Consider the following 17184-nt stretch of genomic DNA (forward strand, 5'->3'; position numbering starts at 1 on the left):
TGAAAGTAACCATATCATGACGCAGAAATAAGCATAATGCCCCCAAACTCTATTATGACTAAATGAGTGAAATGCACATAGGACAAGAAACTGTAATGAAAAAGCACCAATTCTTACCGTGGAACATTTCTTGCAGTAGACTTGGTCTGGAGGCACATCTCTTGAACTGTGCAGAAATGGATGAGATTTAGATGTTAAGAAAGAAGCTGTCCTTTTTTAGTCCTTAGAGCAACAAAATCATAGAGCTGTGCTTTGTTACTGGGAGGTGAATGTTCACAGGATAAGAGCGGGCATTGGATCGGTCAGGATCAGTAGCAAATTAGCAGATTTTAACATTAAAAAAAAAAAAGGCGGTGAGGGGGCTAGAAAGTCTGAATGTTTCCAAGGCCAGGCTACAGCTGAAGACAGTCATAATAGTTAATAACCACAGACATATTTGACTGCATTTTGACCTTTTCACTTCTGCTGTTTGTGCAAAGTGTCTGTGCAAACCCTCATTGTGTACCCATATGGAAAACCTGCAGTAGAGTTGCAGTGCTCTTTGATTCATGGTTATTAGGTAATGTCTTTTACTACTTCAAGGAACAATGATGAATTTGCCAGTATCTGCTGCAGTGCCAATGGTGCAACGTTGTCTTGTAAAAAAGTTCTCCAATGTGCGTATTCCAACAGATTACAGAGTCACGGAAACCTTGCAAGTGTGACTTTCTGTCCTGATTTTTCTCGTCCAAGTCTGAGGTAAATCTGGTGAGATGGAGGGATCAGGTCGTACCTGAAGGCTGCTCTGCTGCCTTCCTCTGTCGTGTACGGGCATCGGGGGCCCAGCGGGCGGCTGCAGCGCTCGGGCATCTCACCTTAACCCTGAGGGGCTGCGTGCCGCCTGAGGAGCGGTAAGGGCCGCCTGAGGGGCGAGTAACGGCCGCGGCGCGAGCGGGTAACGGCCGTCTGTCATGGCGCAGTGCGCGCGCCCGTCCGCCAGGGGGCAGCAAGCCCCTTCGGGAGTGCGGCGCTGCGGGCGGGGTGCCGGCCCCGCTGCCCGCCGAGCCCCGGAGCGGAGCGGGGTAGGTTCGGGGGCCGCCTTCGTGCCCCGCGGCCGCGGCCTGTGCCCCTGAGGTGCACGCGGCTTTCCCGTACCGCGAGGGGGCCGCGCCTCGGTGCTTGCCTTCTGTCCGGCTGGGGGGTGGAGGGGGAGCGGCGGTTCCTTAGCCGTTCGTGGCCGGCACCCGGGGCACTCGCTCGGCCCCGCTTCCCCGGCGCTGTCCCGGAGGCCGGCGGCGCTTCCCGAGGAGGGCCGGCAGGTGGCAGTGGTGCCCGGCGGGACGGGGCCGCGGCGTCTCTCTGTGTGTGTGTGTGTGTGTGTGTGTGTGTGTGTGTCTGTGTGTGTGTGTGTGTGTCTGTGTGTGTGTGTGTGTGTCTGTGTCTCTGTGTGTGTGTGTGTCTGTGTGTGTGTGAGTGTGTCTGTGTGTGTGTGTGAGTGTGTGTGTGTCTGTGTGAGTGTGTGTGTGTGTGTGTGTCTGTGTGTCTGTGTGTGTCTGTGTGTCTGTGTGTGTGTGTGTGTGTGTGTGTGTGTGTCTGTGTGTGTGTGTGTCTGTGTGAGTGTGTGTGAGTGACAGTGAGTGACTGAGTGAGTGAGAGAGGAGCAGAGCGCGCCCGCCGCCGACCGCCGGCAGTCCCGCAGGGCACGTCCGTGCTGCCGGTTAGCGGGTGGGCTCCTCTGCTCCACGCTAGCTGCCCGCGTCTCCTTCGCAGGTTTTGTTTTTGACGGAGGTTTTCTGTATGTTCTTCGTCTCCCCTAAACCAAGCGCAATGTGTAGCACTCAGATGTATTGCGAATAAGCAGAATTTGTTAGTGTGTTAAAATGAAATCATTCGTCCTCAGTGCAGGGGATAGTCCTGGACTTGGGCTCCTGACTCTCTTATTTGGCAGCACAACTTTTTATCTCGGACACACACTTTCGGTGGTACAAATTAATCTACAAGGAGAGACACTGCGTTGCCGCTGGCAAAGAAACCTTCCTTTTGTAGTAGTAGTGACTAATTTACACGCCTGCCTCCGCTCTCTTTCTAGCCTTCTATTCACAAGCGACATATCAAGGGTGGTCGAATGCCAGCAGAACAGCCTGTCTTTGGGAAAGATATTAGCTTTTTTTTCACCCTTGCTTGCCTCTCTACTTGTGCTGGCACAGGAAGCCTGTCAATACAACCTCCATCGTTACCTTATTTTTCCTCATTGACTTTCCTCCCTCTCCAGGTCCCTTCAACCCTTCAGTTTGTTCCTGATAAATATCTTGACACCGAGAAAGGCGCTAACAGGTTTGTGTGTGTTTTTATTTAGAAGTCATTCTTTCTGAGCTCGATTTCGAAGAAGCAAAAATCTCTGTAACTGTCACCTAAATATTTCACGTCTGATTCAGCTGCCTTGTCTTTCTTGCTCAGGGTAATTATAAGCTGCCCCATAGCTACGAAAGAACTTGAGCTTCTTGCTGAAATCGCACCCAGCCGTTTCTTTCCACAAGGAGAGGGAGAAAGGAGGTCTGCAAGAGTTCACGTTAATAATGACTTAAATGCCCATTTCCCACACATCTTTGCTAGCACAAACAACTAAAATAGTCCACTTGCAAAGAACCTGATTCAGCTTTCTTGCATTCCACAATAACAGATGGATTGCTAGACTGTTTACTGTTGCTTCCCACAAACTTCCTGTTAGTAAACTCCTGTATTATTTATGAAACAGAAAAATTACAAAGAAGTACCCTAGCTGATTACTGCCTGCTGGTGAACCACTGCCAGAGAAACTTTTTATACAAATATGTGTATGAGAGCAAAGATTGCTCCAGCTGCTGCTTTTTGTTTTATTCTTACAATTGTTCATTTCACAGTATTCTGCAACCCTGACTGGACTCGTGGCCCTATTGTGTTGCATTCCCAAGCAGGTATTTCCTGCATCCAGACATTTACAGTCAAATCGAGGCATTCGTGGATGTGTGAAGGAGCAAGCGAAAAAACAAACAAACAAACAAACATAAAAGCATGCATGCATTGTTACAGCAATCAGCTACGAATAAGAAATGTTTGAAGCCTTTTTGTTTCACAATGACAATGATGAACGAGATGTTACTAATGTGATATTAATCTCTGCTGCCTTAGTGTAGGAAGTCTGTTATCTTGGAGATGTTGGTAGAAAAGAGAGAGAATATCGATCACCTTCATGCTACTTCTGACATAAGTAGGTAGCAAATGCAAAGAAACTATTTTCCTCTCAGTTTGGCTGTTAAACTCCGTGAAACATATGAGCTGAGAAAAGCACTTTGTTTTCACTGCATCCTGTAGGTTAGATTGATTTCTGACTTTTGGCAGCATGAGAAGGGAGGCCAGTCTATAGTCCATTTGCACAATGTATCAACAAAGCTAGCTAGTTTAAAAATGAGTCTGTAATAAAAAGGAATAAAATGTAACGCAGAAATATGAATCTTGTATGTTACCCAAAGTACTTGTAGTAATTCTAGAAATAACACTTGACCTAACACTAACAGTCGTTCTGTTTTTTGAATAGCTGCTGTTACATTTCCCTGCGTTTCTGTTCTATGTATGTGTTCTGTATGAACGAATTGGCTGCTCCACCTGATATTTATGACTGTAGACATGCATTATACATACATACAGAAATAGAATGAAAATTTTCCTGATCTGAGATACAGATAAGTCTTCCTTGAGATTTTTATTTGATTCCCTAAACTGAAATCAAAACTCAAACCAGCACTGCAGACTGAGTGCTTTCTAATGCTATAGACCTGCTATCATGGATCTTTCATTGCATAAAGTTTAACACAAAAAAGCTGCTGTACATTGTAGGCATCTGCAGGATGCTGCTTGAATTATCATATACCTTTACAAGGACTGTATCTGCAAAGAGCCGATACCGAATGGAATGGGGCATCTGCTGATCCTGGGGCAGAGCTCATTTGTGTGCATTTATCTGTGAGACAATGTCACATAACTTATCACTCATTTCAAATAATAATATTTTCTCTGATCAACTTCTCTCTCTTCTCTGCATTTTTAAACGCTCTCACTCTAAGCTCCTATTGACAGGAAAAGTATTCAATATTATTAAGGGCAGATGATCAACTGCAGTATCTGTCTCCTGATGCTTCACTCCACCAACAAGAAGCTTGTGACAGATGTTTCTATGTTTTATGCAAATAGGAACTTCATGGATCAGTTTTCCTTTCCTCCATGGAATATATGCAGCTGGAAAATAAAAATCCAGCTCCACTGCATGAAGGAAAAAAAAAGCAAAAGAAAAAAGAAAAAGAAAAAGAAAAAGAAAAAGAAAAAGAAAAAGAAAAAGAAAAAGAAAAAAAGAAAAAAAGAAAAAAAGAAAAAGAAAAAGAAAAAGAAAAAGAAAAAGAAAAAGAAAAAGAAAAAGAAAAAGAAAAAGAAAAAGAAAAAGAAAAAGAAAAAGAAAAAGAAAAAGAAAAAGAAAAAGAAAAAGAAAAAGAAAAAGAAAAAGAAAAAGAAAAAGAAAAAGAAAAAGAAAAAGAAAAAGAAAGAAAAGCCACTGACCAAACAGGGAGCCGAGAGAATGCAAGCGGTACACGTGAAATCAAAATAATTGGACTGCTGGTTCCTAGGATCACTTCTGGGTGTCTTAAGTCAAGCAGTATACGCAATGGCATAGTTTTTGTGGGCTTTCTCTGTGACTACACTATCGCTCACAAGTCGTTGCTGAAAGATGAAAAAATCTTTCCTGGGTTGTGTGTGTATGATTGCTTCTTCACAAATATTTTTTTTACCATTTCTGATGTGCTGTTTTCATTCTCACAGTAATTATGGAGAACTATCTGTATTAGATTTAATATGTAAGTATATTAAAAATAGTGAAGCTGAGCTTGCATATGAAGAAATGATTACAGTTTATATGTTATAAATAGAGACATTTATATAAACAGTATGGATTTAGTTATGTTCTTTATGATAGCACAGAAAACTGGATATGTAAAAGTGATTGATGAAAAGAAGATGGAAAATTTCCTTCCTGTTTATTAAAAGAAACAAAACCCCCCAAACTTAGCAATTTAGTGGAAGTTTAAGGGAAATATAGTTTTACAGATTATGATACAGTACAGAAAAATTTCTATTTAGTGATTTCTAAAATAGCTTACAATAAGGACAGATTGTTGAATCTTACCTACTATTACCCTAGAAAAACATGAGAGGTGATCATCCTAAATGCTAATGATAAAAAAACCTATATTTTTAAATGATTATTAAATAGAATTAATATTGTTCTTTTAAACTGACCTGGTCTTCTTACATTATTTCTAATTTTATATAGTTCTTTTAATATTTCTGTGCAATTAATTTTTATCATCAGATGTCAGAACATGTCTAATGGATTCTTAGTCAGTTTGTCTATACCTTATTTTCTTGGTGAAGTTTTTCTTAATCCTGTATATTTTCAGTGTTTTAAAATCTATTGTGGGTCACAGAAATATTTTTTGGAGATTCTCATTTAGGATTTAATTTTAAATCTGTATCTCATATACTGCAAACACTCAGTTGGAAACTATGATAATTTTTCATTTTACTATGATGAAGCCTGGTTTTGTATCATACTATTGTATAGAATCTTGTCTCGATCTCATGACTAGTCAAAAGCTAGGAGATCTTTATCCACTTCAGATATGCTACAAAGTTTTGTTGAAAAGTCCCTTTCTGTACTTTTCTCTATTTAAATTTATAATAAGCATTAGTGATTTTATGTAGATTTATTTTAATTGAGTTCCTTAAAAAAACATAGCCAAAGATAAAGTGCCAATATCGGGAAAAGAAGAAAGAAAGAGGCTACATGTGTAAATGAATATCCTGCTTAACTGAATCTAATTTAATTGGACAGCAAAAAATTAGCAATATGTTTATACATATTACATCATGTCTGCTTTTGCAAGTAGCTATGCAGCTAGTAACGTCCTGCAGGTAAGGTGCTGTTTCAGCTAAGACCTGTATCTGAAAAGTCAAATGCCATCCTAGAATCAAGTATTAATAGAATAAACTTAATTTTAGTTTTTCATAAGTGCAGCTGCATTTTTCTATTTAATTATAGGTTCCCACAGTAGTAATTTTTCCATGACCTGCTCAATCTCAAAAGTCAGAAAATTGCTTCTTTTTTAAAGCTGACAATAGCACGGTATGTTTCCAAAGGAAAAAGACAAATTACAGAAAATCATTACTTTAAGCATACTTAAATAGCCAGGAAGAAATCCTAATTGAAAAGTTTGCTAAAATGAGAAAAACTTAGCAGTGCTTTTTTTTTTATTTAGAAAAAAATTATCTCATGTTGTTGGTAGCTTTAGAAGCTGCATATGATATCATGCCTTTAATTTCGCTGCTCACCTTCTACGCCCCTTCTTTTCTCCCTGATAAGGTTACACAAAGTATTTTTAGGAAGCAAACATTTTAACTGAAGAAGAATTAATTTGTAGATGTCTTTAATAATCTAAATAGATTGTTCTTTGAGAAGCTGATGCAAAGGTAATGGGAATCTTCATATTTCTTTGCATGGGCTTTCCAAGCAGTCTGTGAGCCTGTATTTTCCAGTAGTAGTTTCCCTAGTTTCCAAAGGGGAAATTGCTATTTTAAAAGAATTTTGTAACCATATAATTATTGTAATATATGTACAGGTGATATTTATGTTAAAGTTTAACACGATTCAAGTCAATAATTGACTTAGAAATGACCAACGTTAGAGTAATCCTTAAATGAGTATGTACTTTAACAAAGACGGCTTGGCTAGTGGGGTGGGAGTGTGACAAAGGCAGTGCCCAGACCATGGGGCAGCCGTGATCAGGCTCACAGGGCAGATCTTTTCCTGAGTCCTGATGCTCTGTGTTTGGGGGAATGGGGGGGGGAGGGGGAGGGAGGGGGATTTACGAATGCTGTGTGCAAAGGCATTATGCAGTATTGTAAGGAAACGGCACTGCTGCTGGCAGGCGAGTAGCCCCAGGATGGGCTGCAGGATGTCTGCAGCTGCTGGGAGCCAGTCCCCCTTTTGTCCCTGCTGCCATCCAGCAGGGGTTTATTTGGTCAAGGCCATCCACTACATGGCATCACCAGGAGCATCACCATGCCCTCACCTCCGGCATTGCCCCGACAGAGACCTCCCACACCAGGGGAACGCCAGGAAAAAACCTGCAGAGCAGCAGCACTGCTCTTCTGTTTTCCATGCTGCCTGTTCTGCTGTCTGTGTAGGTGCAAGCTGCCAGTCGTTAACTTCATTACTGACAGCTAGGGCATTTCTGCCCATAGTTTTTCAAAAAGAAGAAAAAAAAAATAGGTTTGAAGTTCATGGCTTGCAACCCTCTCTCGCCAGATGCCTCCTACCTTATTTTTTAGGGGAATTGTGGTCCTGCACATGCTGCCATCACTGGACTTTAACTTGGAGCTGAGCTAATGACACCTCGCCTCCTGTTGCTCATTGCTCCACTTTGACCTGTGCAGTGCAGAGCAGCTATCACAGAGCAGAGGGAAATCAGACATGGCCGGTGCCATACATGGGCAGCCCCAGGCCCTCATAGGATTTCAGAGGGGCCGGTGCTGGCATGGAAGATGTGGGCAGTGTGGCAGGAGGAGGGCTGGCTGTGGGGAACAGCCGCTAACATCTCCTCATGGGGATGATCCATCCCCACCTGAAGAAAGCCTTCCCTGGGTCCATTCTGCTGCCATAAAATACCTGGGAAAGAGTTGCCTGCCTAGGTGAGTAGCCATGGTAATACGTCTTGAGCAGTTTCAGTAAGAGATCACAGAAAAAGGTCTTACTCTTTATCAGCTGAAGTCTTCGTGCCTTTCCCCATCCCTGTGTTCTGCATTTCCCATTGTTAAATGACAATAGCTCTTAAAATTAGGGCCAGACCATGGTCCTGTTAGAGAAAGAGGTGATTAGAGTGATCCTTATCACAAAGATGACAACCATTAGAGGAGAAATTTGATGTATTTTGTCTTATTTCCATGAACCAACAGGTCAGGTTTATCCAGGTGGCTCTCACTATAAAATACACAGAACAAGCTCAGGAACACTGTTGTCTCTGCACAAATGCTGGGGCAGCTCCATGGTGATAGAAACAGTTATAACTCTGTCAAAGCTGATTCCAGCTTACAGTCCGTAATGTAATGATCTAATCCAAACCATTTCTGCATGAGGCACTCCATGCTTATTTTTTAGTTTTCTGGTTTTTAAGATATTGAATTTAAAAAGTTTAAATGTAAATTAACACTTCTATTTTTGGCTCTGGTTAATCACCCAATAAATACATGAGAGAAAAAATGATGTTTTCAGTCCAAATGTTGACCTGTACCTTATGGTGAAAGCACACCCAGGCGAAATGAATGGGCTGGCTTGTAGTATAATGGCAATTCAAAGCAAGCAAGGGGGGCAGGACGTCCTCCTCCTCTTAGAGTTGTGCAGGCCAGGCTTTCATTTAAAGTCAAATGAACAAATAGGGTAAGTTCACCATACTTGCCCGATACTTCTGCTTTCCACTACCTGGTTTCTTTCTTCACTGGTGTGAAAAAGCAGGCATTTACTTATGAGGGAGGGGGTTGCACTTTTTTTTTTTCTTTTTTCTTTTTCTTTTTTAAATTTTGTTCTAATTTTTCAGTCATTTATTAACGCTATCTCGTTTTATGACCCACCTGGTCCCATGCCACGCTGATCCAGAGAGCCTTGTTTTCCTGACAGCTGGCTGATCACCAGCACAATCTGATGGAGAACTGGGGGACTCAGTGGAAGGACCTTGACCCCCAGCCTGCCGCTCTTTGTTGGGTGCTTTCAGGCCGAGGCCTCCCCCAAAGATGAAGGCGATTTCTATTTGCCAAAGTGGAGAGACAACAGGAGAAAGAATAAAGAAAATCTTCTAAGCAGTCAGCTGAACTTGTTCAGACAGATACCAGCTTGCGGTATTCAGACGGCAGCTAACCCAAGGTTTCCCTAACCTTGGCAGAAGTGCGGGAAATAGTTGCAGGAGGATGAAGTGTTCTTGAACTGTTTCTCCAATGTATCAAGCTCAAGAAGGCTTTTCTGCAATATTAAGCATGTGCCTCTCTTTTCTTCCCCTTTAAAGAAACTTTTTATTGTAGACTATAAAAGGGGGAAAAAAAATCAGTATCTGTCTGTTTGCAGACCCCTGTGCTGCTTCTACACTACCCAAGGACAAAGATGCAAATCAGGACCTCCCTGGTATAATAGCATTTAGAAGGCAAATTACTTTTTAAAGTCTTACAGTAAAAGCAAAAGGTTAAAAGAAATAGCTGTACTCAAGTATCATTTTAAACAAAAAGGAAAAAAATATTAACCACATTCTTGAAAACATCAGCCAGAGCTTCCCTGGAAGCATCAAAAACAGCATTCCAGATAAAAGCAGCATGATGTGAAAAGACCTGATCAGCAACAGATTGATGTCTGGGGTTGGGGACTAATGTAAGAACTTAAAGACTTGGCTGGAGAATATATCTTGAGAAGCATAAACATATAAGAGGATGCCAAACCATGAAAGGCTTCCTTTGCACTGAGAATTCAGAAATCGGCGTGTTGACAAGCAGGGAAGCCAATGCTGCAAGCAAAGCGCACAGGGTGATGAATAAACTCAGCCTTTAGGAGCCTAGGATGAGATTGAGAAAGGGGCCAACCTATATAGCCACAGCTGGCAGTCTCTACACCCAGCATTTAGGTGCTGTCAAGCCTCAGACCTCTCCTCCCAGCTGCCACCCAGTGCTGCTGGTGCTGGCGTCCCACTGACTGGAGCTGCTGGATTTGATGCTGCCCAGCTGCTCCAAAGTCTTGCTCCATGCCAGCGTAGCCAGGATGCATCCTCAAAAGCGTGCGTGCTGGCTGGCCCTAACACAGGCACAACAAAGGACCAAGCGTTGTGTGTCACAGTGTATGCAACATGGCTGTCACCATACAGGTAGAAAATATCTCTGCCTGACTCCTCCTGCACCTGATAGGCATTCTATGTGATTCAGTCTCAGAGAGTCTTCCAGGAGACTGGACTGTAGACCTCCTCCCGTGCACCAGGTGAGAGCTTGGAGGCCATGGGGCCTTTGGCTAGCAGAGGGGGTTGGGGCAGACACATGCCTCCACAACAGCCAGCTCCACCACAGCCTGCTTGGAGCTATGGCGGTGGAAAATGAGATGTAATCCTTCAAGAAACATGCAAAGTGAAGGGACAGGTACAGCTCACATGGTTCTTCAGCACGTGACCTAGTCACCCTTCATCAGCTGGAGGAGTCTCTCTGGGATGCCAGCAGCAAAGTCGTATTTCTCCCATGTAAGAACAAATTACAGTTTTCTTCCAGCTGTACTTAAAATTGGATAGTTCAATAATTAGCCTAGAAATACACAGCAGATTTACATATGAAGCAGTTATAAGGGAGCTGAATAGGTCCTAGCTAATGTGCAGGCTGATTTTTGATGGATAAACTCAGTTTAAAAGTTCAATTTTAAGGAAAAAAGACGTCTGCAAAAACATGTGATGTGCTTGTTGTAATCAGGTGGAGAGGAAAATATAAACTCTACATCTAAAAGAGCAACTTTAGAGTGCAAACCAAAGTAGAGAACTCTGACAACTCGGCTTCTGCATTTAGCAAATTCTACCACGCAACAGCCCAAGCTAAACTGCCTTTCTCTGGTTTGCAAGAGATCTTGAAAGTCCTTTAAACTTGTTGACTCGCTCCACTTTTGCCAGGCCTTCCCACGTAAGCACACTGATCCGAACACAATCATCCCTTGAGATGTACTTGTGTTATTGTCAGGTACCTCCTGGAGGCTGAACACCTACCCTGGGAGGATGCCGCTAAGTAATGCGGCACCTCTTCTTCCAGCAAAGTGATTAATGAGTGTGCATCTGATGGCTCTCATTTGTGTTCGGCTGGCAGGGATGGCACCACCAAACTTGAGCTCACTTGTCACAATGGCAATTGAGTGGAATTTAATTATCTGCTGGAGAGAAGCCCTGACAGCTGTGGCGTAGGTTTTTCAGTGTGGATGTTGCCTTGATTGCAAGAAAAATATCAAGGGCTGGTGAGAAAAGCCATGTTCTAAAAGCATCTCTGCCTGGGTTAGACCACTGCCTACCAGAGGTATGTGATAATCCCAAAGCTATTTATTGACTTTTGTGTCAGATTGCGGTTAGAGTTTTTCTTTACTGAAAGTTGTCCTCAGGAATTCTTTTATTTCATCGGAAGCAACTTTTCTTTTCCAGGCCTTAGGCTGGAGGTGCAGTGTTTGCCCACCACATTGCCCTGGGGTTGCCTCTTGCTTGTGCTTCCTGGAGGAGAGGCGATGGTTCCTGCTGCTTCCCGAATCAGTGCCCTGCTGGCAGGAAAACCATTGTACTAGTGGCAGCGTCAGGTAAGACCTCATTGTTTTCTTACAGCAATGGCTATCACTGATAAACTGAAAAAAAAAAAAAAGAAAAAGAAAAAAAAAGAAAAAAAAAAAGGCAGGCAACTGCTTTTTTTTTTTTTTTAATATAACTTTCCCTTAGCTTGTTAATATTGCTCCTTACACATGGCATCACAAACAGTGTACTGTTTTTTAGCTTTTTATTTTTACAAGTCTTTTTCTTGTTGGCAAGCAAGTTATCGTATCAGCAGACCTCTGAAGTCACTGACATGCTCTGAGATGGTGAAGGCACTTTTGTAATAATTTTCTTTATAGACTTGCACGAGTAAATGACCCATACTAGGAATAAGAAGCTGCCCTGTTTTGGCATTTTACACTTTTGGGTCAAATCATTAAAGTTGCTGAAATCATACTGGTTTGGCTGTAGCAGCCCGCTTTTCACTCTTTCTTTTCAGAGATGATGGGCATTGCTTCAAGATGGTTTTCCCCAGGTCTCCCTCATGTAACCACCAGTAGTTTTGATGTGATTTTGTCAAGCATTGTCCTGCAGTTAGCCACACTGCACCCAGTTTTCCTCTCTGACACATGACTGCCTTTGCCTACAATTTATCTGTGCATTTTCTGCTTCCTGGTGCCATTGCCAGGGGCTAAATTCAGAGGTTAGACACAAAGTGTATACACTGCTCTTCTTGCAGTCTAGATGTTTTTTACTTATTCAGTTTTGCCTAGGCACACACGAGCTCATGTTTTCTATGTTAAAAAAAAAAAAAAAAGAGCAGCCCTTCTGAAATACTGTATCTTCTGTATTAACACAGGAGCCAGAACAAGGTGCAGCTTAGTGAATAGCGAGAGTCCGCTGGATGCTTACTTGCTGCCTGACCGCCTCAGGGGTTGGGACTGGGTGATCTTTAAGGTCCCTTCCAACCTGAACCATTCCATGGTTCTGTGATCAGTGATGCTGGTTTGTGCTCGGAGCAGATCTCCCTCCATGCCCAGGCATCACTGCCCCTGTCACTTGCCTCCCCTGCTGTGGCAAGGGCAGCAGGAGGGCCCGTCTGGGAGAGAGCCTCGGGAAAGCTTTTCTTCCCCCCAAAAAGCCTGTGCGCTGTAATCTGTTTATATCAAGCACTAGCAGCCCTTGCTGACTGCTGTTAGGATTAGGGGAAAAAATATTTGGAAATTCTGGAGTTAAATCTCTGTAAGTTGCACAAAGATAATACTTAATAAACATGAATACATAGTAGGGCTTTTTTTTTCCCCATCTTCTTTATATGACTTATAGACTTACAAGCTTTTATCTTATTTTATGAGGCCATGTGAAATAAATTAAATGTAACACAAGATGCTGTTAAAAAAGATTTTATGACATCAAGAACTGGTTCTATATTAGGACCAGATCCTACATAGACTTATGCATGTGAGTTATTTTGCTCCCATAGATAAGCTATTGAATCAAGCATGGCTAACCATTTAAATTTTCAGAATCAGGTCCTCATTTTGGAAGCTCTTATCATTGTTAAATCAATGTGAAAGTGAAATCTGTCTCCTCTCAAAAGGAAATTGCCAAGACTTTCTACACGGAGATTTGGGATCTGTAGAAAATGAAGCCTTTTTATTTTTTCTTTCCTCCAATAATCTGTTCAGTGAACAAGCTGTGAAAAATAGTTCTATATTTTTTCCATGTGATGCAGCAGACGGTAAATTTCCATTTAAAAGAATGATCAGAGTAGCTGCTGGCACTGAACTCTGTTGTCTTAGTCAAATCTACTTACAAAGAGTTTACAGCAATACAATAGTTTATTATTTCACTCAACCAGAAATCAGATGAAAAAGGCAAAGGGGAAGCCTGAAGTAGGTTCATGGTCAGAATTCTTTTCTTTCTTAACATCTTGTTTTTTTAAATGCAGGAGTTGAGATCAGTAGTTTTATGTGTAAGGAGGAGAATATTTCTTTTCACCTCTACTTTTGTATGCCGTGAAATAATCAGACTTCACACTTCTATAGTGCCTTTCTTCTGGGGATCTGAAAGCACTTTACAAACATTAATTAAAGTCTCACGACACCCATGTGGAGGTAAAGCAGCATTGTTTGTACATCTAATGCAGAATGCTTAACCTGATTCTTTAAGTACTATACAAGGACTACAGTAAAATAATGGAATATCCAAAGCAAATTAATCTAACTGAATTGCTAGCAGTGTACGTATGTTTATATATATATATATATGTGCATGCATGTGTATATGTCTGCAGATTTATATATATTGTTGTATGCCTTATCCTACACTTCATCTGCCCCGTATATTCTGTCCATTGTTGTCACAGGTGATACTGTGAGTACTGCTGTACCTATCTCTCTGCATGATCTTTCAGTTCCATCCATAAATTGATTTCTTCTATGAAACCTGGGATAATCTCCCATCATTACTGATTAGGCTGGGACTCCTTTTAAAAATTAAAAAATAAAATAAAACATCCTTTTTCTTTAAAAGCAAAATGAGCCCCGATGGTGCTTGCTTTCCTCAGCCCTAGTCCCAAGCTCTCTTGCAATTTAAAAATGCTTCTGGGTCACCAGCATTAGACTGGTTTCTTAATCTTCATCATGTCTTCTTTCTGCAAACTTTGCTTTCTTTGTTTGCCTGATGTAGTCTCAGATCTTCAGCACAGAGATAGCACCTTTTATCTCTGTGAAGTGTCATGCAAAATTATGGTGGTGCGTAAATATTTAATAATAATATTAGCAATGGGGATTAGAGTCCTGGAGGAGCATGTTTCCTCCCTTGCAAGAGGCAGAACATATAATGGGGGCTTGTGCTCTTTCATTGCCATGGGAAGAGTTTCTCTGCTCCCATTTTCCAGTTGTCACTCTTGTCTTCTTGCTGGGGCTGTTGGGACATACTGGACGTGACTGGGAATGGCTTGGTTAGTGGTGGGTGAAGGACTGCTCTTTCAGGCTGGTGGCCTACTTGAGCCTCAGAAAGAAACTCAACTAAAATAGGTTTCCTTACTTTCTAGTTAGTGAAATGAAAACCTAGGGAAGCAGTCATACCTTCTGACACCTGTCCTATGGCCTTAACCATCTCTATTTGGAAGGAAAATCGAATGCAACTTCAAGTAATCTCAAAATCACATTTTGGGACAGGAAATCGAAACTTCTCATCAAGAAAACATCACAACAGAAGTGCAGTGGCTTTCCCAAAACTCTCATTTTTGGATAGTGCCTGTTGTCTCCTGCAATCCCCATTGTAGTGCCACTAGGAGGATGTGCCATGGATGGAGGTGGCCAGAGGCTGTGCTGTGGGACACAGGTACACCTCGGGGGGACCAGGCGCACGGAGCTCCAGGCTAACAGCCAAACCCGCACGACACTTGTATCATACAAGGGCCCTTCACAAAAATGTTTTCCTTTAGCTGGGGATAAGCTTCATCTCTCAAGGGTCCTTCAGGAGTGAAGTACAGGGAGAAATCCACTTTTTATTTTACATTTCAACAATAATCTTCTCACCACCATGCAGAGGAGCAATGTCGACAGCCTGCTGCAGGCAGGAGCCCAGCCACTGCTTCCACAGGAACATCCAGGGGTGCCCCAACAAGAACAGCCACGACCTTGGGGGCTGCCTTGGGGGCTGGAGGGACTCTGGGGCAGTGCCATGGTACATGGGCTGCCAGCAGCTTGGGGCTGTCCCCAGCTCACAGCTCATCTGTCCTTCTCGCTTCCTCCCGCTGAGCAGCCCAGATCTCCAAGTGGCTTGGCTCTCTAACTAGATCCATTTTCTAGGAGGGGGTTTATTGCTGTACCTTACTTAAATCTGAAGTTTTCTAATGATTGTGGCCAATAACAATTAATTTAACATAATTAAGGCAAATATACACATCCAATTGCCAAGCACAACATTTTTCTCTTTCATTTATGACTTAATAGACATCAGTGTATATGTTCAGTCTTTACTAATTGCACAGTTGATAATTCTTTATGACTTCGAGGAGTTCAACGTTTTCTGTCTTTACTTCACTGGCTGCACCCTCTTAGTGTAATCATACTCTTAATTTTGTTTAACTTATGCTAAAGCAAAATATGAATCTAAACCACAGGAGGCAAATAAAACACGTCATTGTACAGTTCGCTACATTTTATAAAACCATTTTACAATGGGAGCCATCCACCCGTTCTGTTCAATGGAATAAATGGGATCTAACCACGTTTTAAGGACCGCGCTCATCTTTAAACTGATTAGTTTCTACCCTTATTACAAAGCACAGACTGGGTCTAACATCTCATTTTATATGCAATTAAACAGGCGAGCCCTGCTGCCTCCAGCACAGTCATTGCGTTGTCATTATTTACTTTGCTGTCTTTGCAGTACAATGCCTGGGCTGCAGGCAGGATCTGCCCAAAGGGGATGCCCTGGGGACGTGGTGCTATGGCAGGGAGAGGGGCATCCTCCTGCTCCCTGCACCCGGCTGGGGATGCATTCCCCCTCGGCACCAGGCAGTGGGAAAGGAGCCAGCACCTTAACCCAGGGCTGGATTTGGGTGGCCAGTACCTGGTCAGGGTACGACCAGTACGGGTTGGTGCTGCTCCCACAGTGCTGTGGGGATGCCAGACCTGCCCTGTGTGAGGTGCCTGCCTTCTCCTGCGAAAATCCACCACAAAAAAGGTGAGTCTGAAATGTAGCACTTTCACTGAGACAAGACAGACATAATTTCCTATGCACAAGGAAAAGGTCAAATTTAATTATTTTTTTTTGCCATTTCTGAAGCTCCCCTCTGCTTGCCCAGCACACCCCAGACACTTCCACAGAAGAGGCAATGAATAAATGTAACGCAGAAAAAGAAAGAAAAAAAAACCAACAACACACACACAAAAAAACTTTAAAAAAAGCCCCCAAAACTCAAGACAGTTTTGCCCCCCACTGACAAGCAGTGCCCAGCAAGATTGCCCCACCAGCATCCTGCCGCGGGTCCCAAAAAGCCTCCCCCAGCGGCTGGGGGCCCCTGCCCCTATCCCTGCCGGGCAGGGACAAAGCCCCTGTGGCACAGGGCTGGTAGGGCCAGATCCTGCTTGCCTCTGGCAGCCTGGTTAAAAACATGCAGGGCTTAAAGCAGGCACAGAGTGGGCAAGGTGAGTGAGCAGCAGGTCTCTGCTCCCAGGGCCAGGTTTCTTTCTTTCCCGCTCCTTCTCCTCCTCTCCTTCTCCGTCTTTTTTTTTGGACATCGTGTTTAACACTTGCACAATTTGGTGAAATTACAAGCCTGAGAGGACAGAGGGAGAAGCCAGTCTGTTTAAAAAATAAAAAGAGGACATGATTACTTTGCCGAAGCTGTACTTTATATTTTATCTTCCAAAAGAGACAAAGGGAATAAATACTTAAAACCCAGCGGTGACGACAGTGAAGCAATCATGCAGTCGATGGATACCTTTGTCTCGGGGAGGCATGTAGTCATTTTTACATGTCTGCCACTGTGTGTCAAACCTTTCTTTTCTTCCCCTTTCCATTTTGGATGGCCAAACTGATTATCTAAAATAGAAAATTAGCACACAATGGCTTTACTCTGTGATACCCCTTATGCAACTAATGGGCAAAGCTTGTTAATTGGTTGTAAATGCCAGCAGGTTGCCAAGATAATACTTCAGAAATAAGCGGGTATTCTGATAATTACAGCAATCTTCATCTATAAAAGCTTAAGTAGATGAAGTACTGGCTGGCTTAAAACCAAGATTTATCCCGCTGCACTCGCATTAAAAGAAAAAATAAGATGAAAACAATAATGTAGCAAAACAAT

General features: G+C 42.6%; 1 protein-coding gene across 6 annotated transcripts in view; it reads right to left on the reverse strand.

The window, feature by feature from the left end:
- Nucleotides 1-17184, reverse strand: part of LOC310902101 (uncharacterized protein) — a 176498-nt gene that overhangs the window by 66805 nt on the left and 92509 nt on the right. For 5 of the 6 annotated variants that reach the window (XR_014586484.1, XR_014586485.1, XR_014586486.1 and 2 more), the window contains exon 8: nt 118-166. The exons of the other annotated variant lie outside the window; for it this stretch is intronic. Coding sequence is in view for 2 of the 5 variants with exons in the window: in XM_083843084.1 (XP_083699210.1) it covers nt 118-166 (49 nt within the window). In the remaining 3 variants the exon portion in view is untranslated. The remainder of the gene's footprint in view (nt 1-117; nt 167-17184) is intronic. 6 annotated transcript variants of the gene reach the window in all.

This window comes from Anser anser (genome assembly GCF_964211835.1).
Source record: "Anser anser genome assembly, chromosome: 6".
NCBI classification, from domain to species: Eukaryota; Metazoa; Chordata; class Aves; order Anseriformes; family Anatidae; genus Anser; species Anser anser.